Genomic DNA, 23,218 nt, shown 5'->3' with positions numbered 1-23,218 from the left:
GCATTGTTTGGATGTAGTCGAATTCGTATCAATCCACATGTGTTGGAGTGGATTGGGGTGAAATTTAATTCAATTTCCACTCCAACCCACTCCAGCACATGTGGATTGATGCGAATCCGACTACATCCAAACAAGACCTAAACATAAATATACAATTACGAATGCAAAAAGGTTTCAATGTTGGTTTAGGTCTCCTGCTAAGGACCTTGCTTTAATTTGGGTTAATTAGCAGCACGTGTGGTCTCCGGGCTGCGGCTTCATGCTGAAGCTGATAGTGGTGACATTTTTCACTTTATTTTTCTCATATCACCGTGAAGTCTATCTCTATTCTGCTCGGGGTTTAATTTCTCGGTTGAAAAATCTTACATGGATTTTCTCTTCGACGCTGTCAACATCCGAAGGCATCACTTTGGAGAACCCATTATATGCAATTGTTTCGTTGTTGCAGCTTGTTTAATTTGGTGACCCTTTGTTTCCCATGTCGTCATCATAGCTTGTGTTGCTAGTGTTGTTCTTGTTCTATATATTATTTTCCGTTTTTTTTTTACTTTTTGCATCAATACGTGGATTTTTTTTACCTTAATAAAAAAAGTAAATAAAACTGCAACAGAACTAATTAAGGAGTAGCAGCCAGAGGGATCACCATTGCTTTGCACCCAAGAATGCCTCCAAATCAGTTGAGATGATAAATTAGGCATGTGGAGGAAGAACGCATGTCTCAAAAGGCACTATATAGCATTGATGAAAAGCTAGCAGGGTAATCTTATTAGCTTGCATCTTTTGTGTAGAGATAGCAGGAAGGGTCGGGTGTGTACCGTAATCCTCTCCTAATAAACAACCCCTTTGTCCCCTCTACCTTTTGAACAAAGTGAAATGATGCATTGGACTTTTGGCGATATCTATGAAAAGCACGGCTATGTATACTGCTCTGCCGGGCAAGTGGCAGCTGGATCATGACAAGAACGCAATACATATTTTCGTACAGCCACTTTTATTATTATATATGCAAATGGTATTGACTTAAATATTGCATACCACCTCGTTTCAAATTATAAGTCATTTTATTTTTAAAGTATACAAGTTTTTTTGCTATAAAAAAGATATACGCTATGTCTAGATATACGTACTTAAAAAGATAGAACAACATATAATTTGGAATAGAGATCAAAATTGGAACAGAGGGAGTAGTACAAATGATAATGAAACCACCGGCTTAAGTAAATTATTTAGGCCTCCTCTGGAAAAATACATGATTAGAGTTGCACAAATCTTGCAATCCTACAAGAATACATAATGTAGATAATTTCCAATGTTGCTTTTGGATGAGGAAAAATACAGGACCGGAAGAGAGAGAATACACACAACGGAAAGTTTACATGAGGTCCAACCTTAAAAATTAGGACTTGTTTGACACAGCTCAACTTCACTAGTAAAGCTGTTTTTTTTAGAAAATAGCTTCATGAGTGACTTTCTAGATGAAGCTGAGCTGTTTTGGAAAAAGTGTTTGGCAAAATAGCTTCATCAACTACTCCATGTATAGTTGAGAGAGAGAAATAAGGGAGAAGCTGCAATAAGCTACTTTTTTCTAACTTCATCCAACTTATGTCTTTGTGAGAGGAGGAGAAAAACAGCTTCACCCATGAAGCTGTTTTGCAAATAAGTGTTTGGCAAAAGAAAAAACAAACAGCCCACAACAGCTCATGAAGCTGTTGTGAGCTGTACCAAACAGGCGCTTAGTTTTCCTCTAAAATTCTTACTGTTGTACTGCATCGCTGAAGAACCGCGCATGTGCAAAAGCTAGCAAATCAGATGTACCGAGTCAACGCATTATTATTAATTAACTGGATCACCAATAGGCAAGCTAAGAGGGAAAGAAGAGGAGGGCGGAGAAATTAAATAAAAATAAAATAAAATGAAATGGTGGCAACAAGCTATGGCATCTAGCAAGTCAATGGAGTAGAAGAAAATAAAGTGGCATTCGAAGTCTTAACAGGGAAGTGATAACAAGTTAACAGCGATGTTGCATCCGATCAAAACAAAGCTAGGCGAGAGATAAAGCGATTAAAAGAGAGAAAAAAAAGACAGCCGCAGTGACGAAGCTGATGCACGCCACACAGGTTTAATCTAACTAGATATATATTAGTATATAAATATGAGAACTGAGAATATATCTAGTCTTCTCATCCTAAGGTCTCATTTGGCGTACTCCCTCTATCTCTAAAAGAATGTCACTGTAAGATCCCTGTCAGCCAATCTTTTTTAATTTTAACTAGGTTTATAAAAAAATATTAATAATATTTATATCTCTAAATAAGTTTATTATGAAAATATATTAATAAATTATCTAATGACACTAATTATGCATCGTAAATATTAATATTTTGTTACATACTCCGTATATTTGGTCAAAGTTAAAATTCTCAAAAAACGTGAATGACACTCTTTTAGGGTCAGAAAGAGTAGCTTTTATGAGGTTCTGGCTCTTTTCCTTGTGGACACCATAGCATTCAGTTCGACACTGCAGCATACAAACAATTTTGGCTCTAGCAAAATACAACTGAGAAAAGTGAAAGAGCTAGAGGAGGGGCTATTTTAAGGCTCCGAGCTCCACTACAGTGGTACTACAGTTAGTCACTTAGGCTAGTCTTAATGCATGTTTTATGAGAGTGTCATGCACATTAAATAGGGTGTGTCACATAAGTAAAATTGCTAACTTGGCATGATCATTGAAGGAGTTTGATCAGATGAAAAAGTTTTATCTCCATAAAACTCATGTGGCTCGATTACCTAGTTTTTAGTCTTGGTAAACGGAGCCAAAGCGACAAAGCGTGAGATGCCATACTCATGTGCCTCGGGCCTTATGGCCACCTATAGCTAGTGAATCCATCCATGTTTGAAATAAATAAATTTCTGTATTTATGCATGTAACAATAGTATCAGAAGAAGGTTACAGCATGCTGCAGCAACTGGTACTCTAGTACATTTGTTCACCACTCTTTGTTGAGATGTACATATACATGCAAATTACGGAACTGTAGTTTTGAGCTGACATGATGCATGGTGCATATATAATAAGAGGATGATGTCTGGCCTGGCTTTGTTGGGACTAAAAAGCTTGGCCGGCCGGCATGCCATGCCTAGTGATCATTACCAAGCACACAGGGCAATCAAAAGATTAATGTTTTGGGCCGACAAATGAGATTTATAATTTGCAAAGGGCCGGGAGGAATGCCGCCTTACCTTCTTGTTGGGAGCTTAAGCCTACCACCCTCTAGCGAATTATTTAATTTGTCTCATAATAAGGGCTCATTCAGCAATGATTGCCCTATAAACATCGTCATTCGTCAGGCGGATCCATCACAAGAGCTAACAAAAAGGAAAAGCCATGGACATATATAAAAATTAGAGTAAAGTCCGTCACCGGTCCCTAAACTTGTTTGGGTGTGTCATCCCGGTCCTTAAACTCACAAAACGATTGTTTAGGTATCTAAATTTGTTCAGCTGTGTCAACCTAGTCCCTAAACTTAGAAATCTCCCATATAGGTCATCAAACTTGTTCAGTTGTGTCATCCCAGTCCCTAAACTTGTTTTTAAGTCTCATCCGGATCAAAGCAGGGCGAATCTAAAAACTCTATATAGGAAAATAATTCATAACTTTTTCATATGAACTCAAATAAAGATAAACTTTATATCAAATTTGTAGTAAGCAATGCGATCTACAACTTTGTAGTTGAAAAGTTTTTAAATTGAAATCTTTTGGGGTCCCAAAATATTTTTTGAAAGTTTTTAGATCTAGAAATTTAAAATTTAAAATTAAATTTTGTGATATGAAACGACTTTAAATAAAAAACATTTCAACTATAAAGTTGTAGAACGCATTAAGGGCTACAACTTTGATATAAAGTTTGTCTTCATTCGAGTACATATCAAAAAGTTATGAATTATTTTTAATATAGAGTTTTTAGATCACTTTGTTTTGACCCAGATGAGACTTAAAATCAAGTTTAGGGACCTGGATGACACAACTGAACAAATTTGAGGACTTAAACGGGTGATTTCTAAGTTTAGGGACCGAGATGACACAATTAAACAAGTTTAGGGACTGAGATGATACAGACGAGCAAGTTCGAGGACCTAAATGGTCGATTTGCGAGTTTAGGGACCGGGATGACACATTAATACAATTTTAAGGACCGGTGGTGGACTTTACTCTAAAAATTATATAGGGGAACATAAAGCGGCAGGCTTTTTTGATATAAAAATATCAAAAATAGTACAAGAGAAAAAAATAGAAATAAAATATATATTTAAAGAAACTCATATATATATTTTAAAAAATAGAAATAGTATATATGTACCCTTCTAATCTTAGTACTACAGTATGTAATTTGTACCATTCATATACTGTTAGGTTTTGCTAATTCCATCTTCTCTTATCCACATAGAAATAAAACAAATTGCATGTTGCGCAGCATTGCTTGGCCAATCGGCCCAAATTTGGCTGGCCCGTTCCATCTTGAAATGAAATAATCAATCACATTTTCATAATTAATCTTCTTGTTTGTTTCGTATATGATCGATGCATAGATGAGTCCTGCCTGTTCCATAAACCTAAAATGATCATTTTTTAATTAGTTGAAATACTATATCTGTACTAATACATGAAAGTCTGTTCGTTTGGCTAAAAAGTCATGGTTGAAAGTATTATTTATTAATTTATTGTGAGACAGAAACACTATTAAATGATCAACAAATTCAACAAATCCTTGAAGATGGGCTTGCTGGTTGGTGTGACAAAAGATGATGGGCCTGCAATATTTGGGCTCAAATAGCCAACCATGTTTCCATGAAGGCCCAGCGACACAACTCAATGCCTATTTTCCCCCCTTTGTCCATGTAGTGGATTTTCTCCCGATTATTAATTGGAGTGCTTTTGGGCTTTTGGTTGCTGGAAGCCTGCACCCGCAGATAGTACATGTGTAGAGTCTTTTTTTATACAATGTAGAGTCTAGTTGGTCCTAAATACTAAACTCTTCAACAATTGGTCACATTTTAAAACATTGACCATAATAAACAACTTTAAAAACGTCTAGTTTGGAAACATAAAGATCTGGAATTTACCTTGAAAAATCACTTTCATAGTCTCATATGTGATTACAGATATAACTCATTCTCTAGAAAAATAGACTTAAGTTCGACCCTAAAAACATGAAACGTCTATCATACAACCATTCCTCTCCGAGCGCTCCCAACACGTGGCTCGAGACGACTGTGCCGCCACCCTAGGGCGCCCCCTCTTCGGCTCTTCTCCATCCGCTGTCGTCGCCCTCAGGCACGCTACGGCGGCGGCCCCAAAAAAAGGGTGTCGTCTGTACCCCCCTTCTTACACCTCACTCCTCCCCTTCTCCCCTCCTCACCCCCTTAGCTCCAGCATGGATGGGCGATCAGCCAGACATATCCGGGCCTCCCTGGGCCGGATCTAGCGCCTCCACCTTCCCATGCTCCTTTCTCTTCGTCCGCACCCACACCTTCCAGCTCTGTCGCGTCAAGCAAGATCCGGCCAGGGGCCTACGGGCTGCGCCCGTCGTCCTTGCGTGCGCCCATAGGGGCTGCCTGCCCGAGTCGCAGATGGCCAGATCTAATCGAGGATCGACGACCTGCGGGGCTGTAGAGGCCTAGGGCGGCGGTGTTCTAGTTAGGCCACACACTTGTCCCTACTTCAATCCGTCTAGGGACCGGCAGCCTGCATCCGCCAGGGGCGCCAATGGCTATAGGGGCTTAGGGTGGGGTGCCTGCCTATGTTTTGTTGTGGTAGATCAGATTTGGCCAGGAGTCTATGGCATACGCCTGCTGGAGATGTCGGTGGCTGCTGGGGACTGGGGCGGCGACAGGATGGGCTGCACGGCTACCTAATTATAGCCTTGGCTGGCTAGGCGTGCTCATTTCTCTGGCTGGCGGGCGACGGGCTCCTTGTCCATGGGCTGTTGTGGCGACCCTCTACGTGGCTGTTGCGGGCGCTTGGTAGCTATTGTGATGGTGTGGAGGTGTTGCAGTCATGGTGCCTGGGCTAGCAGCTTTGGCCCTTTGCTATTGGTGCCACTGACCGGGTGACACGGGTGGCCTGCTTCTCTTGGCATATAGTCTCTTGGTGAAAACCCTGCCCAGTTCCACGGGACCGGCGGCGGTGGCATACCCTGCGTCATCTACCTTCTTGAAGGTGTCGTCGAAGTGTCTGTGCATTTGGGGCAGGTTGGGATTGAAAGTCCTATCTCAGTGCTTCTTCCAGCGTTGTTGATGTCTATCGATGTCAATTTCCTTCCTAAAGGCATCGTTGGAGCACTTATGCAACCCTTCTCATACCTCTCTAGCCAAAGTTGTTCCTTCTAGTTGTGCTTGTGTGTGTGCTTCAAACTCCTCTTCGCATTGGTCTGTCCAACCTTCTTGGTGTTGCTATTGTTGTTTATTTATTCGCAGTGGATACTTTGCCGTTGTCGCTGACGGATGCTTTGTCGTCGTCGCTGCTTCGCAGATACTTTGCCACCTACGTCACCTCAGGATCCCCGCTCATGTAGTTGTTGCTGAGTGTGTGATGGCATGCCCTCTTGGAGATACTTTGTCGCGTTGTCTCCGGATGCTTTGCCGCCATGCTGACCCTAACGGTTGCTTTGCTGCCATCGTCTTGTCGCTTCTCGGTGGATGCTTTGCCACCACGGTCTCACCTCCTTGGTTGATAGCCCTGTGTTGATGTATTCTTTCTGTGCACGTTCAGTTGGTTAGGTCTGTGCTGGAGGGTCTGTACTGTGTGGTTCGTATTTTTTTCTTTGAATGAAGCATATAAGAAATCAGTTCATACATATGCATGATTTTTTTAAAAAAAATGAAAATTGAGCAATGGCTACTGTAACACACACACTCGCTGTTCTTTTCTTTTTGATGGTGCTTGCTGTACGTTCGCTAGACCAGAAACGTGACATCATCACTAACTGATAAGAGCATGCCATCTTACATACTTGGCAGGACATGAGTGCCGCCAAAAAAAAAAAAAAACACACACACACACAGAGTATAGTGGAGCAGAGCCATTGCCGCCCATTCCCTACTCTGAAAGAGACCTCTCACTAACTATTTTTTCCTTCTATAATACTATAAACTATACTTATCCCAACCATGCAAACATATGCATAATAAAGTGATCATTTACAAATACAACTAAACAATTCTGCTTGTGCACAAAAATTCCAAAATGCTCGGTAGTAGTTTAAGAGCTATAGGCCGGCGCCAATATAATGCAATATATACAATCAGTCATTGGGCGCTTATAAGCATATACTACAAGCTCCAATTTATGAATGTGTTTAATAAGCCTAAAGGTGTATTATATCGTGGCTGGCATATCGTATAACTATACTGTGTGAACTGAGAAAATACGCGTTCTTGAAAAAAAAAGAAACTGTGTGAACTGAGTGTATGTCAGCTAGTTGGACTTCTTGTGATAGAACCTGTTCTTCTGAATTCAAGTTATCGACTTAACACGGGCGCTCGTATTGTTATCATATACTATCCGTTAACAGCGAGATTGTACTCATAAGGTTATGATGAGTATACACTTATACACATGTATTGTATATATGTATGAGTGTATGATTCTGCCTAATACTCATCGTGTCATGCATTGGGGTGACGATGGGCTAAATTTTATTATCCAACCTTATCCGCTAAGTAAAAAAGATACATATAGTCAATCATCCCTCCCCACAAAAGAAAGCACAAGCAAGAGCCATTTGACAAATTCCGCACATTATAGGTCACTTTCGTTAACTTTGACCTTTTATGTTAAAATGTATTGAAGCATTCAAAATTGAGTTCTGCTCCGGTACTCCCTAACAAAAAATTTTGTGAATCTCAAAGCAAAAGTAGTTAATGTGGTTAGGGGTGGATCCATAAAGTAAACAATTGATTTCATTCTTATCCAACTCTAGGCCGTTCTGCATGCATGCTTGCATGCAAATCAGCCTCTCACTATTTTCGTCAGGATCTAATTCTGAGCATTTGTTAAATGTTACATGTTATATATTGTTGTACTCCTACTTCTGTAAACATAATTCAATGCTAATTATTATAAACAATAAGCTGGTACAACATACCAACAAGTAGAGTAAAATGTTTCATTAGAAAAAGGCTAGCATGTCCTAGGTTCAAAATTTTGCCGAAGTTTTAGGGATTTTGGAGGTGACCCAAAAAAAATCTCCAAAATTTCACATTACTCATGTGGTTTATTGTGTATATATAATTCTTACTCATTTTTATTGTTTATGTTACATATTCTTCTAAAATTTTGTTTTGTTTAGATCTACATAAAAAACAAATTCCTTTCTTGGGTCCCTACAATGTGAAAATTTACGAATTTTAGTGATTTTGAGGGTGACAAAAAATCAAAAAACGAAATTGAAATCCCTGGCATGTCTATCAATTAATCTTCCTCGTGTGTTTTTTGTTTCACCTAAATCTGTTTCTTGTTTGCTTTTCTAGTTCTAGATCAAAACATGAGATTTGTTGCGTGAAGAGGCTGAAGCCATGGACTACCCACGCCATACTATTCCGTGCGATTAGGAGATGCAAAATCTCGAGATTAGCAGATGCAAAAAATCTCGAGTTAGGAGATATTTTCTATCACCACGCATTCAGCCATGCAAAATCTCGAGTTTACCTGGTATTTACCCTTAACCGTATTAACTGCGTTGGCTTTAAGATTCACAAAGATTTTTAGAAAAGGAGCACCGGAGCAGAACTCTTCAAAATTTATCCTAAATCATAAGGTATTCTAGGTAAATTAACTCTCCCAAAAACACCAACCATATGTGTACCTACTATATGTGTTGACCACTAGACGACTCAAAACATGATAAGCACAAGATTTCTCTATAGTTAGGTGAGGGCTACACACATCATTTGGCTTACTCAATAATTTGTCATAGAATTTCGGCCCTAGAGTATTTTAGTATATTTCAGGACTGAGGCAGGCCGCTTGCCTCATTTTCCATGCCGCAAGCAAGCTTGGGAGAGCTAATTTGGCTCATCTACATTGGCAAGGCTAACCTTGCTAAACCAGGCGAGGTGACTAATAATAAATCCATGGAGCCAACAAAACAGCCCTTATTACATGCATATATAGCAACATTGGAACACGTGAAATCGGTGCAACACCATAAACAGGGAGTCTTCTTCTTCCTTTTTATTATTGTCATACACTTGAATTTGAGTTGATGAAGATCGAGACTGTGTCTATATATGTTGCGCAAAGCATACATATAGAAGGAGGGAAATAGCTAGCTAGGCGATAAATTTACATATGCATGCATGCTTAGTTTACTTCACCAAACTCCAAGTGAGAAAACTAAACACAACTCACAAGTGCATTGCACACTGCAGATGCATGGGAAGGCGCAATAATCAAGAAACACCGGGCGGCCTTATTGGCATCATATCACACACTAGCTAGTACGTAGCTAGCTCACACGAACATAGGTAGATCGATGAGACGACAGCGAAGAAGGAGCGAGCACGCAGCACTAGCACATATAATTAACAAGACTTGATTATATTGGAGCCTGATCTCTTGCATTGCATGTATGCTAATTAGTCGCGGCTCTTGAAGGGGATGGCCCTGATAATGACCACGTGGTAGATGGCGGCGAGAGCGGCGCCGATGAAGGGGCCAACCCAGAAGATCCACTGCATGCAGTCAATTAATTAATAACAGATTAATTAATTAATTGAGATGGAATGCAAACTAAATGCGCAATGATATGATGATGGATTTAATTATTAATAATCAATACTAGTAATGTAGTACTACGACTAATAAGCTGCTACTCACGTGGTCGTTCCATGCGTTGGACCTGTTGTAGACGATGGCGGCGCCGAGGCTGCGTGCTGGGTTGATGCCTGTGCCGGTGATGGGGATGGTTGCGAGGTGGACGAGGAAGACGGCGAAACCGATGGGGAGCGGCGCGAGGATGGGGACATGCGAGTCACGCGCGCTTCGCTTGGCGTCGGTGGCGGAGAAGACGGTGTAGACGAGCACGAACGTGCCGACGATCTCGGCGCCCAGGCCGTCGCCCTTGGTGTACCCGGGGTTGACGGAGTTGGCGCCTCCGCCGGCGCCCATGTACAGCGTCTGCTGGAAGCCCTTGACGACGCCGGCGCCGCAGATGGCGCCCAGGCACTGCATCACCATGTACAAGAGCGCCCGGGTGAGCGACAGCTTCCGCGCCAGCAAGAGCCCGAAGGTGACGGCCGGGTTGATGTGGCCGCCGGAGATGCCCGCCGTGCAGTACACCAGCGCGAAGATCATGCCGCCGAAGGACCAGGCGATGCCCTGGATGCCCACGGTGCCGCACTTGCTGCCCGACTTGCTCACCCCCATCACCGTCAGGATGCTGATGTAGAGGAAGAGGAAGGTGGCCACGAACTCGGCGATCCCGGCGCGGTACAAGGACCACGACGTCAGCTCCTCAGCCTCAAACAGAGGCGCCGCCGGGGGTTCCTTGTAGTCCTTCGAATTCTCCTCCGTGCCCTGCGCCGCCGTGCCGATGGGCTGACGCTCCGAGTAACGGTTGGCGCCAAGCCGAACATCCTCCTCCTTACCCTCCATTGATTGCTTGCTTGCTTATTGGGTGTGTGCTGTATGAGCTGAGCTGAGTGAGATGGCCGTCCTAGCTAGCTACCTGCTGCTGCTGGCTGTGTGAGGCGAGGGGATGGCTTTCCACAGCTTCTTATATATAGCGCGCGGCAGGCAACCTAATGTAACGAAATTAATCAAACGCCGCGCGGCTATATACCTGCACATAATTAAATTAATTAGTGGTGTTTGTTTTTGCTGCCAAGCCACTAATTTCTCAATTAGTGGGTGCTGGTGGATGATGAGGATGATAGGGTTTTGGTTGGTTTTCTTAATTAGTGGCTGGCAGAGTTCATTGTGCAGACCTATATTGCTGAGACACTTAGATTTGTTTAGTCTTGGTCGGTGGCCTCATCGATCAGCGCAAGAGGTGGGAGGTGGCATGGCAGGCCCCCTGATCGTTTGGCTGAAAGTATTGTTCGTTGATTCTTTGTGAGAGAGAAATATTGTTGAATGACTGACAAATTCGACAAAAGTGAAAAAATAAAAATAAAAAATTACACAGTATAAACACACACTGCTGATAAGAGAATAGGAAATTAACAAATATATACTACTTTAGATTAGTAGGGCCTTAGGTTTAACCAAACCAAATAGGCCTTGTTTAGTTTATGAAAAGAAAAAAAATTTAGGTACTGTAGTACATTTGTAAGTATAACAATTAGTGTCCATCAAAGACTAACTAGACTCAAAAAATTCGTCTCGTAAAATACATGTAAACTGTGCAATTAGTTATTTTTTTATCTATATTTAATGCTCTATACATGTGTCTAAACATTTGATAGGATGTGGTGAAAAGTTTGTGGATAGGAACTAATTAAATAAGGCTATATATGTATTTAAATGTGGACTGTGACTATGTGGCTTAGCTCTGGAAAGTTGTGGCCTTCACTCCAGTTGGTAGACACGGACAGATAAGTGGTCAGTTAGGGGTGCTTTATCCTTTGTGAGCTCATCTAGCTGTCCCTAGTTGTGTCACTACTCTAGTATTTTGTATGCTAATAATCCCTTGATCAATGATAGCCACAAACCAGCCACCACACCCTAAGTATATATGGACTAACAAACATCTCAAACAAATAAACAATCTGATCACATACATACATATATATAGTTTCCAGCCATATAGACGCACGAACATGTTCTCAGCATTTTCTTTGCAATTTACATGTTGCGTCATATGCTCTAATATGTTTTGGTATCACATCTTGTGGTTAGACGACGTGCGATATTCTAACTCATGCACACAAGCATGAGTTATGAGTTCTGAGTCATGGTGAAAGAAACGATAATAAACCAATTAGAACTCAAATACATAATAATTCATCAGATACTACTACTACTACTACTCTTGGCCAATCTCAATGTATAGTTTCACGGCACAGTTACCAAGATTATACACTAGGTAACCGAGTCACATGAGTTTTATGGGGATAAAACTCCTCTCTCATCTGATGAAACTCCTTCATTTAATGACGCTGCCAAGTCAGCAATTTTTCTTATGTGACACCCTATTTAATGTGCATGACACTCTCATGAAACATGTATTGAGACTAGCCTTAGTAAGGAAAGGACGGCCCCTAAGAGTGAATTAAGGAACACATGGACACACATGTATGGATTGATTATAACGTCTTTTAAACCCTTTTTATTTATACTGGCTTTATTTGGATAATTATAACGGCAAATCGGACTAGCTAGTGGTGGGTGAAATTAAACGTGACCCACTAGGGTAACAGCAATAAAAAAAAAATTAAAAGAGGTGGATCATGAGAATCATATCAAGGGGCACTAACCAACAAGTGAAGGAAGCCGACCAAGTGAAGGAAGCCGACCAAAACAAACCAGGACTAGAGTAGAGCAAGGAAGAAGAGGAGGGCGTGGACAGCGATGGCGTGGGAGTGGGACGGACGGCAGCCGCTGCTTCATCGCTGGCCGCACACCGCGCCACCCCCGACCCCACCTGGCTGCGATACTGCACCAAAAACAACTCTGGAAATCATGTAAAGGCAGCCGCACTCCAGTTTGGCTAGCTATTCATCTAATCATTCGTTAGATTAGGGGAAAAAAAGTTACTGCATGTCTCGTGCATATTATTTAATAATATGCATACAGATACAGGTACATAATACTAGTAATAACAAGCTAAGTAACTGGTCACGAGAGACAAATGACTGTCACATCATCTCACCGACAAAACCAGCAGCCTCTTGCCACGTGTCCCAGCCTTGTAAGATCATGTAACATGTCCACACAAATAAAACTACTACTACTAGGAGACCAGACGATGCAGTGCTGGGAAATAACCCAGCTCCTGCCTTCCCGCATTTTTATACACTGTCATAGCAGCACATCTCATCACTCATAAACTATACTACATACTAATACTATACACCACCTACTGTACAACGTACGAGGATCACGATCAGGGGGGCGGGTCTAGAGTTCTCCTATGTACATGTAGGGTTCATTACAAATCACTAGCAGACTCCTCCCATTACGTGGCACACTCTATTATTTGTGGAACTTCTTTTACACGAGGGTTCTCCAGGGCCAGTCCACATCAAGTAAGGTTAATCAGCCTTGTTTACGACGTCGAGCTGACTGCAACAGGCGAGTCCTTCGGGGATGGGTGTGTGTGCATGTGCGTGCACACTCTCTCTGGCTGCCCTTTCGTCCACAGGTTTCTGAGCTCACCTCTCTTCATGCCTAGTGCTAGGAAGGTGCCTGCATATATAAATTGGGTAATTTGTTAAAACAAAACAAAAATGAGCCTATCCAGAAGACATGGCATGAAATACACTTCTACATTGATCAGGGGGCAGGGCATCACTTACCAATCGTGAAAGGCACAATGTAAAGGAGAGCAGGCTGGCCATGGCCATCCATAAGGTTCAAGGCGACGTATGTAATTAGGAGACCTATAAGAAGGGCAACAACAGCACGGTATATAAGTCAAGGACAATATGGTGGTGAAACGGCATCAAAGACAATATGCGCGCAAGACTTTGGCTAACATTCATAACCACATATGGGATATAGTCATTTTAATGAGTCCACACAAAACAGAAGCCAATATTCTACACCACACATGGTCAAAGGCATGTGCACAATTTCCTCCATACCATTGTTGATTCATGATATCAAATTCACACAACTGAACTCTAAGTCAAATCAAGGTGGGTTTGGTAATATGATGTAGGTGTATGTATCCGACGCATCAACATTCAACAGAACATATTGCAATGATGCAAGACAAACTTTTTCTTTCTTCCAGCATTCATTTATGCACAGGAAGCCATTGGAGTTAGATAGCACTTATGTTAACACAAAATTCAGAAAGTAGAAGGTGCGGTAACCAGCAACTGTGAGCAGCGGGGAATTGTGTGATCCTATTTGCAAGACATAGATTGTTAAGATGCAACCATGTGCCAAAAAGGTCAAACGAAGAAATGTGCTATCAAGCATAGCAGTTTCAGGTGCTTGTACACAAAATGCATCACTCAGAAACACCTCTATCAGCATTGCTTGCATTCATCCATCCATCTGACATGGCTTTTCAATTCAAGATGAACTTAAAATCTGAAAGGGAAGTACTGATATATTACCGGAACCATATGCCACCATTGACCACAAAAAGTAGCCAGATTGCAAGGTCTTCTTGGCAGCCCAATCATACCTAAAGAGAGAGGGATAAAAGGTATGTCATAACTAATGACAGATAAGTACTTATTATAGTAAATCTGAAGAAAGTTGATTACTATTATCCAGCCTCAACTTCTGAAATTAGCATCACCTTAATGCAAAAGCAACCAACAGCCCAGGAAGAAGGATATCACCAAAGCCTATGATGCTGTATCCGCCCCATGGATCAAACATCCGAGGAATCTTTAACAGCATGGGTACACCATCCTCATCAGTCTTATCACCACGTGCAACCTGCGAGCAGACCACATGCATAGCTAGATATCTAGCAAACCATAGAAGAAGAAACTAGATGTCTGGCAGACAGCATAGCAAACATCACAATAGTCATTCATACATACCACAATCATCACACTTTCATGGAATATCATCTTGGAGATAAAAACCCAGAAGATGTCATATAAGAAGGCACAACTCAGGAGGGCTGAACCCACCTGACAGTTAACAGGTAATAACAGGTGTCAGTACCAATCGCTTAACTGAATGGAAAGCATACACTAAGAGGAATAATCACCTTGAGGTTAGGTATTCTAACAATTTGGATGACTGTAACGATCAAGGTAATACCCTAAAGGCCACCAAACAAGATATTAGTGATTGCAGATTAATCTCAACAAAAGGCATTGAAAATAAAACGACACTCACAAGAATATCTTGCCCAATCCAAGCAAAGGACAACCGACGGTAAACACCCCACAGAACAGCAAATACTATGCAAAACGGACAAACTGCCAATGTAAGGTATGAAACAGCTCCAAAAAATGGCACTTTCACAAACGATCCTGCAGCAGGTTTAAACCACCTGAAAGATCCCATGACTTCTACTCAGTAACAGTAAGAAAAATACACATAGCTGTAAAACCTGATATAAAAGGGAGCTAAGAAATGTCTAATATTCATCTTGAGTCAGAAAAAATAACAAAATTTACAGAGCATACCTTGACATCGACAGTAAACCCACCAAGCATGTTTGCAGACCCTTCACGAAGAGGAAAAAACATCACAGGAGCTCAAGAAATGGAAGGCAATACACTATTATGAGTAACAATCAGCCGAAGCAATAATAATTCATTCATATTGTTATCTCATCGAGACATTGATACACCCACACACCATCACACTTGGACACTTGGTCATTCCAAAACTAACATAAAGTTGTTTGGTCAATTTGCGGAATTCTTACATGTCCAAAAACAATGAATTACAGATAAAGATGAAAGTGCCTCGGTGTTCTCTCAAAAGTGAAAGCATGTTATCAAAGCACATCGGGATTTGGCCATTTGGGTGATTTAGTTTTTGGAAGCACAGAAGCAAAGTTCAGACAGATGCAATGCCAGAAAGAAAAATGAAATGGTACACACCTCTACACCACCTATGCAAAAGATAACCACCAGAAGCTCCACAAACCAATGAGACATCTTCTTGTAGAGTGTTATCAAGAAGCATGATGCAATCACCACAAACAATATTGCCGATACCATGTTGATTTCTACCATACCACTAGAACCTCCAGCCTCAAAGTTTGGTGGTACTTCATGACCATCCTATACAAGTATTGTACCTGTCAGTCCCACTTCTCAAGTTTGCAAAACTAGCAATAAGAAATCAAACAAGATTTGGGGTTTAGAAGTTAGAACCTTCAGAAGCTTCTCTTGTTCAATATCAGCTTCTCGGGCGCTCCATGCTGACCAGTATGATGCACAAAGAATGGTACCAACTGCCATAAGCCATAGAAACACCTCTGCAGTATCAACCAGAGGACGATCTGGAGAGTACAACTCCACTAAGACTGACAAAAAAAAGAAAAACGTAGCCTGTTAGCTACTCCCTCTGTCCTGTAATACACAGTGCATTCTAGGAATTTTAGGACAAATTAAGAGAGTACATAAAAGACACATTTATGCTCATTTTATTTCCTAATCAGACGCTATCATCAACATGATTGATGGTGAATGGTTAATAGATGGAAAGTATTTAATGAAAATTGGTTTTTGTTCTCTAGAATGCATTATGTTTGAGGATAATTTTTGAATGCTAGAATGCCCTGTATTACAGGACGGAAGGAGTATCTTGTAAAATAACCTTCCAATTCTCAAGTTACCCAAAAAAAATGAAAAGTTAAACAAACATAGGCACCCATGTATTCACAGGGATGACACAAAGCATGGAACTGAAGACAAACAATTTACCTTCACCACTTGAGAGAGACCTTTCTAAAGAAGAGCCTGCATCTTTTGGCAGAAGAACAGCGGGTATGCCGATATCTAAATTTGTTTCATTGGTCTCACATACCATCTTGTATAACTCTGCAAGTGGATGCACGATATGTGTTCACATCCTATGTTAGAACTCAGAAGACAAACCCACAGAAGTGCTCATCCATATACATTAACATGTTATATGAGTTTACATACATCATAAATAACAAGTGTCCTTGACATGGATAAAACTAGCAAATCAAACAAAATTACAAGTTGTGTCTGCAAAGGCCCCAATGATTTAGGTTTAGGCTGAGAGATGAGCCGATCAGAAGTAAAAGGACCAAAGAAATCTCAAAAAAAGTTATCACAACTTATAAAATAAAGAATTTTTAATAGGTCTACATGTTCACTTACAAGGATTTATTTCATGCCACCAAAGGCTTTACTTCCAAGCATTCAATAGGTGTAGGTCAGTTTGGAAGTGTGTACAAGGGAGTGCTTCCCACATCAAAATCAGAGGTTGCAGTAAAGACGGTATCATGTAACTCAAAGCAGGGAATGAAAATACAGATGCTTGAATCTGAATATGGATTAATCTTACAAAAGATAACTGCAGACCTCAAAGAAAAGAGGGATAAACATTAAAAAGCAGTGTTCTTAAGTTGTCACCTAGGTGACAAAGTGCTCATGAGGTCCTGGCCTCCTGGGTGTCCACATCACCTTGGCAGAACCAGTGAGAAAAGGAGGGGAGAGGAAGGGAAGAAGAACAGGAGACCAAGCAGCAGCAGCCAACACATCCCTGGCAACTCCAGCATTGGTAGCGAGAGCAAACATTCCTCTGGTCACTGATGGCGGTGGCTGATAAAGAAAGGGAGTGGTGACAGTGATACATTTTAGGTCCAAGGAAGTGACATGGAGATGGAGAGGCACATAGCTGGCAGAACGAGGAAAGCAGGGTTGGTATGGGAGCTGGAATTGTGGTGCTCCTACGGGAGAGGAGGGATATGGCCTGGGGGGCTGGCTGCCTAATATGCTATGGGATGGGAGGATATGGGTTGCTTTGGTGGGCTGGGCCAGTCTCCTTTGTCCTTCCCCTTATTGCCTTTTTCCTTTCCTTTTTTCTTCCATCCTCCTCTGCTGTCATTTTTCTTCTTCTAGACAGTATGGTGTCGCCTCACCTCACAAGCGCGGTGCTGTCAGGAGGGAGGGGGGGGGGGGGGGGGTCACACCTTGCCTCGACGCCTTACGAATGCCTGGGGCTGACAAGAGTAATAAAAAACTTCCAGCGGTCAAAGAAGGCATATGCTTGGCACTACCAAATCACTGAGGTGATCCCAATCCCACCCCTAACCTCATCAGCTGCTTACAAGGTACTCCAACACAGGCCATAACCCATACGGGGAGAGAATTGTAGGTACAACTTTAGAAAAAGCCATGACGGATTTCATATACAATGCATACCCTGCTTATCATTGATGATTATAATCGCAGAAGCACCAGCAGATTCAGCAACCCTAGCCTTTGTAGTGAACGTACAGTTTCCTCTCTCTACTAACAAAATATCTCCAGCAACCTAACAAAGGAATAAGAAATCACTAGGTAGCAATGGTTAGAACAGTAAAAGAAAGACAGAAAGCTAAATTATTATTTCCAGAAAGTCAACCTTCTCTTTTGGAGGGGTGCAGCAATCAGAAGTGTCTGGTAACAGCAAGTTTGTCCAGTTGGATTGCTTTTCCTTTGACTCTATCTTGGGGCCAAATCGAGCACCAACACCAACAAACTCAATTTTATCTTTTTGGTTGATCCAGGTCCGCACTTTTACCTGACAACAGAACAGGGCCAACATGTGATTGTTCCAAACATTCACCAGTATTTTTAGATATTCAAACCTAAGTGACAATACCAACTGAACTTCAAGTGTAACGTGCATGACTTGTGGCTAGCTGATTACTTAGTCATCAACGAAGTACCAACCACCTTAAGTCGGGAAAACGTAATGGGCCCTGAGAACCACATTAGCTAGGTAGACATAATGACCCTCAGATGTGGGAATACTGAACCAGATGGAGCACTGACATCTAGCAATGAAAACAAATTAGATTGCTACAAGAGAGACCTGCTCCGGTACTCCTCTTTTCGAAAAATTGCACATATCTCAAAGCAAACCACCTAATAAATTGCACATATCTCAGTTTTATTCATTTGGTTCTGTTGGGCCCTTCCGGCGCAGATCGTGTCCAGCCCAAATCCAGTCCGCCTGTCAATATCCTCCATATCCCGATCCCCTTCCGGTGCTGCCGCACGTCCATCTCGGAGCGGAGCGGAGAGATGAGTTTCCACGGCAGACAAGTTCCATGCACGGACTCTCCAGCACAAGTCGATCTCATCTCCATCTATGATGCCCTTTGTTTGGTGCCGTTCTGTACTTCTGTTTTGTGTGAGGAGATCCGCAGATTATACATCAAACCATGGCACATCTGTGCAACATGTATCCACTTGCAGAGTTTCTGGATGTGTCTTAGACTGATTTACTTTGTTTGTTCTGATAGCTTGAGAAACTCAGGAACTCCTAGAATACATTGTGTACAGCAGCCTTCTATGATTTGTCTATGCTCTAAATCTAATGCTCCGTTCTGAATCCTCTATTAAACAATGGTTTTGCTATAAATTTTGTCTGAAAGCACAGGTTTGCAAATTTTGTTACTGCAAAATGCAGCCATCGGCCTAGCAAAGTTACATGAAGAGCACCACAAAGTAATGAATTAGTCATTAATTAGGCACATAATTTTTTTAAAAAAAATTAGGCATATGTTATGATATTGCTATTATGCTATAATGTTGCTTCATTCAAAAAAAATATCCATGATGTGTATGTTTGGTACCACAAAATTTACAAGCCCCAAGAGTCAAGACATACTAGGTGCATTCAGCAGAGGAAAAAAAACTAAGTCACCCTGGGCGTTCGGTTATAACCGCAAATTCGGTTCGGTTCGGTTAAAAATATTTCGGTTTCCAACAAATAAGCACCGATAAGTTACGGTTTGTAAATTTGGTTTTCGGTTTTTAACCACAATAACCGAACATAATGGCATCAACATATTCAAACAACAGCAGATTGCAAGCAACAACATATTAAAACAATATCTTAACATGAAAACTTAAAAGTAGTGCATCTCAGTATCTCACATTCTCACAGTACACAAATCAACAAGGCAGCAAACATAGTTTCAAAAGTTCTTCATTATTGAAACAGTAAATAACCCGCGATGAAGGAGTGAAAGAGGGTGTTTCGGTTTATTCGGTTATTCGGTTCGGTTTCAGTATAAAACCGAAGCCGAGGCCGAACACCGAATACCACAAAAACCATAACCGAACCCGCACCCGAAAACCGAATAAACCGCAATTTCGGTTCGGTTCGGTTTTCGGGTAAAAAGTGCCCAGGGTGAAAACTAAGTCATTCTATGGAAACCACTTTATTGTCAGCAGAAGCTTCTCATAAACAGAATGGTGTATGTGTTTGTATCTAAAAAATCTCTCGATAGAAGAAAACACGTAATGCTGGTGATTTTCTTTCAACCCATATGGCAATACTCTAATGACAGCCCTTCTTTGTATAAGGGCGGCCAGCAGGTGTTTTCCTCTTTTCTGAGAACGGCCTGCCATGGAGCGCAATCATCGTGGACTCTCTCCAACGTCCACCTTAAGCCTGGGCAAATTACCCGTACCCGAATTACCCGGACCTAGACCCGAATTACCCGAACCCGAGGTACCCGATTCTAAATTCGGATAGCAATTTTGATTACCCGAAATTAGTTTGTGTAATTCGGGTAGTATCCCCGGTACCCGAATTACCCAAATATTTGTCTATATCTTTGTATTTATCATGTGTTATTAGTTAAATATTAGAACTTATCAATTTATTAGAACATAATTCTCTTTGTTTGAACAAGTGATAGTAATATATTATTCTCTACAAAATGCTATTGAAATTCTATACAAATTGCTACTGAAATTATATATAAATTGTTATTGAAATTTTGCATAGTGTATTGTTTTTTGAAAATTCGGGTAAGTCGGGAATACCCGAACCCGAATTATCGGGTACCCGAAATTGCGGGTAGTGTTTTTTCGGGACTAATACCGGGTAACAATTTTCATTATCCGAATTTTGAATTAGCCGAACTACCCGATCCGAAAAAATCGGGTAACCCGAATGCCCAGGCTTAGTCCACCTTTTCGTTGCCACCAAGGATGGGAGGTGTGGCGGCCATATGGTGGTGCCAGCAGCGCCTGGACGCAACCGTTGTGATGACCGCCCTCACAGACATTCATCACAGTAACAGCCAGTAGTGAACGTCCATCAAAGGCGGTGGACTTCCATGCGGGCAGCAGCTAGCGGGGAACGGCCCCGGCAAATGTCCTCACGCGGAATGGAAGGCAGGCGCGGGGAAAGCTCAGAACACAAGGTTAACCGGTCCGGTTAACATACGCACAGGGTTTGGGGCTTCGGGCTGGGCACGGGCTAGGCTTTGAAGGGCCAGGCCCATGCGGGACTTAGATGGATATTATAATTAAAAAATGTTCAATTTATAAATGGACTGCTTTGAGATGTGTGCTATTCTTATAAAGAGGAGTACCGGAGCAATTCTCCAAGAAAAGTTGTCCTGCATACTGAGCATCTCCAACAATTTGCCATTTGCACTTGCTATCCTTATTTTTTTGGCAAAACTAGAAATTTGATGCTCCAACAGTTTGCCAAATCACTTGCTATCTTTTAGCAACTTGGCAAATATCCTCTGTCCACGAGCATATTTGCGTGCCCTGTTCGACTTGCCATCCGGTTCGCGGAAGCGTGGTGAGGCCGCGCGGCAGCTTTTTTTTATTGGACAAGACCGGTGTGCTGGGCTGTCTCGTCGTTCACTCATGATGCAACAGGACAGGTGCCTGTACCAGTACCACCTTGCAGGTTTGCAGTCCGGCCAGCGTGTACTCCACCTCTTCTAGCTGCTTGTAGCCACGACTACGATGCAACGCCTGACGAACAGGATGGGTGCCCACCCGCGGCCGGCAACTTCTGTTCTTGCAGCAAATGACACACAGAAAGACATGGATAATATTTCCTGTGTTATATATGAATTTGTTTGCACTAATCTTTTGTACGTGTACATATCTCTGGCCGGAACAGCCAATCTGTAGGAGAAAAACATGGTGTGATGTGGACCTTCTTTTCTATTTTATCAAGCGCAAACTGTTGGAGATACAAAATTATTTCACTTGCCATTTGTTTTAGCAACTTGCCAAACCACAAGATTTGCCAAGTGGAATTTGGCAAACTGGTGGAGATGCTTACATGAAGCAATCATAGTGGCTATGGGGCAGAAACAAAAAAAGGGAAAAAAATGACAATGAATCAAAGAGGCTGTTTAGTTGCTAGCCACACTTCACCTTAGGCAAGTTCGATTAAGTTGACAAGTGTTTGCACAGTGATTTTGTGAGAGGCATAGCAGCTGCAGCGGCTGCAAAAACCAGCTGCCGAACAAGCTAATGTAAGAACTATAATCCCCAATTGGCAGCATGTTTTTTTTTTCCGATCAATCAATTGCCAGCATTCTCAAACTCCAAAGTCGTAAATGCCATCATATGTCTAATGGAGTGCATGAAGGCAAGGACAATCCTCCGTATAATTAACAGCATATCTAATGAAGCACTACAGGCTCCATAGCCGACCCTCCTGTACGCGAGACCGTACGGCGACCAAATCGCGCTTCTTCCGGTCCAAGCAAATGACGTGTGGCTGAACACCCAAGCCAATCCACGCACCAAAAAAAAAAAATCAAGCGACGGTACAGGCACCCGAGGAGAGATTGCAAACTCCCCAAGTCCACGAGTTAAATCCCTAGTTTAGTCCCCAAACCCTCGCTAGCATCGAACCACCAGCTGGACTGGACTAAAATCAACTGCGCCGCGCGCGAGGTGAGAGACGGGAGGCACCCCATACCAGCACGAAGTCGTTGGAGCACCCGGGGATCTTGGGCGCGTCGTCGTCCTGGTGCCTGATGTCCCCTCCGGCCGCCACGGCCGCGAGCGCCGCCAGAACGAGCAGAACCGCCGCGGGCTCTAGTGCCCTGCGGGCCATAAGCACCACGCCGACGCCGCGGAGGAGGCGAGGCGAGGCGATGGATTTCGACGCCGATCTGCTGCGTGTGGACTGGAGGCGGAGGAGTAGTATCTCCCTTGTTTTGAGAAGAAAGAGTAGGCTGCTGGCTCCCTCGCTTTTTCCTCCGCTTTCGTTGTTGTTGGCCCCTCTTCGTTTTTCTCTTTCTCGGCGCGGAAACAACGAATGGTCGTCTTATCGGCGGCTGCGCTGCGCTACTGCCCGCCCGTTGGTTATGGCTGGAGGGCCCACCGGTCAGACGTTTCTTCTTCGATCGTCTTGCCGTCACCGTCAGCTGCTTAGGGCGGCGATCCAATATTTCTTGTTTGTTCGCGAAAATAAAAGTTTCTGATGACTATAATATATTTATAATTATAGTAATTAATATTTAATTATAAACTAATTATTAGATTTAAAAGATTCGTCTTATTTATGTTTAATATTACGCATAGTTCAAATATTTGATGTAATGGTAAG

At 42.1% G+C, this 23,218-nt stretch overlaps 2 protein-coding genes across 2 annotated transcripts; both read right to left on the bottom strand.

Annotated features, from left to right (window-relative positions):
* Positions 9,188–10,777, bottom strand: LOC8059708 (aquaporin PIP1-5). Its single transcript, XM_002453027.2, has 2 exons — positions 9,878–10,777; positions 9,188–9,732 (listed from the first exon to the last, which is right to left on the bottom strand). Exons 1-2 carry the CDS (start codon positions 10,652–10,654, stop codon positions 9,637–9,639), a joined length of 873 nt encoding a protein of 290 aa, XP_002453072.1. The 5' UTR covers positions 10,655–10,777; the 3' UTR covers positions 9,188–9,636.
* LOC8059707 (signal peptide peptidase-like 4) lies at positions 12,754–22,920 on the bottom strand. The gene is made up of 14 exons (XM_002453026.2): positions 22,586–22,920; positions 18,251–18,409; positions 18,049–18,160; positions 16,576–16,692; positions 16,024–16,175; positions 15,748–15,930; positions 15,325–15,365; positions 15,032–15,188; positions 14,901–14,954; positions 14,728–14,820; positions 14,478–14,620; positions 14,290–14,360; positions 13,519–13,602; positions 12,754–13,408 (listed from the first exon to the last, which is right to left on the bottom strand). Exons 1-14 carry the CDS (start codon positions 22,721–22,723, stop codon positions 13,269–13,271), a joined length of 1,644 nt encoding a protein of 547 aa, XP_002453071.1. The 5' UTR covers positions 22,724–22,920; the 3' UTR covers positions 12,754–13,268.

This window comes from Sorghum bicolor, chromosome 4 (assembly GCF_000003195.3).
Source record: "Sorghum bicolor cultivar BTx623 chromosome 4, Sorghum_bicolor_NCBIv3, whole genome shotgun sequence".
Taxonomy (NCBI): Eukaryota; Viridiplantae; Streptophyta; class Magnoliopsida; order Poales; family Poaceae; genus Sorghum; species Sorghum bicolor.
The sequence above is the reverse complement of the archived record's forward strand: the minus strand, read 5'-3'. Positions and strand labels throughout refer to the sequence as shown.

Coding starts and splice junctions, on each gene's coding strand:
- LOC8059708 (XM_002453027.2), bottom strand. CDS start 10,654: ATGGAGGGTAAGGAGGAGGATGTTCGGCTTGGCGCCAACCGTTACTCG. Junction 9,733..9,877: donor CCAACGCATGGAACGACCAC/GTGAGTAGCAGC, acceptor GACTGCATGCAG/TGGATCTTCTGGGTTGGCCC.
- LOC8059707 (XM_002453026.2), bottom strand. CDS start 22,723: ATGGCCCGCAGGGCACTAGAGCCCGCGGCGGTTCTGCTCGTTCTGGCG. Junction 14,955..15,031: donor GGATTGGGCAAGATATTCTT/GTGAGTGTCGTT, acceptor GGTGGCCTTTAG/GGTATTACCTTGATCGTTAC. Junction 13,603..14,289: donor AATGGTGGCATATGGTTCCG/GTAATATATCAG, acceptor CCCTTCTTATAG/GTCTCCTAATTACATACGTC.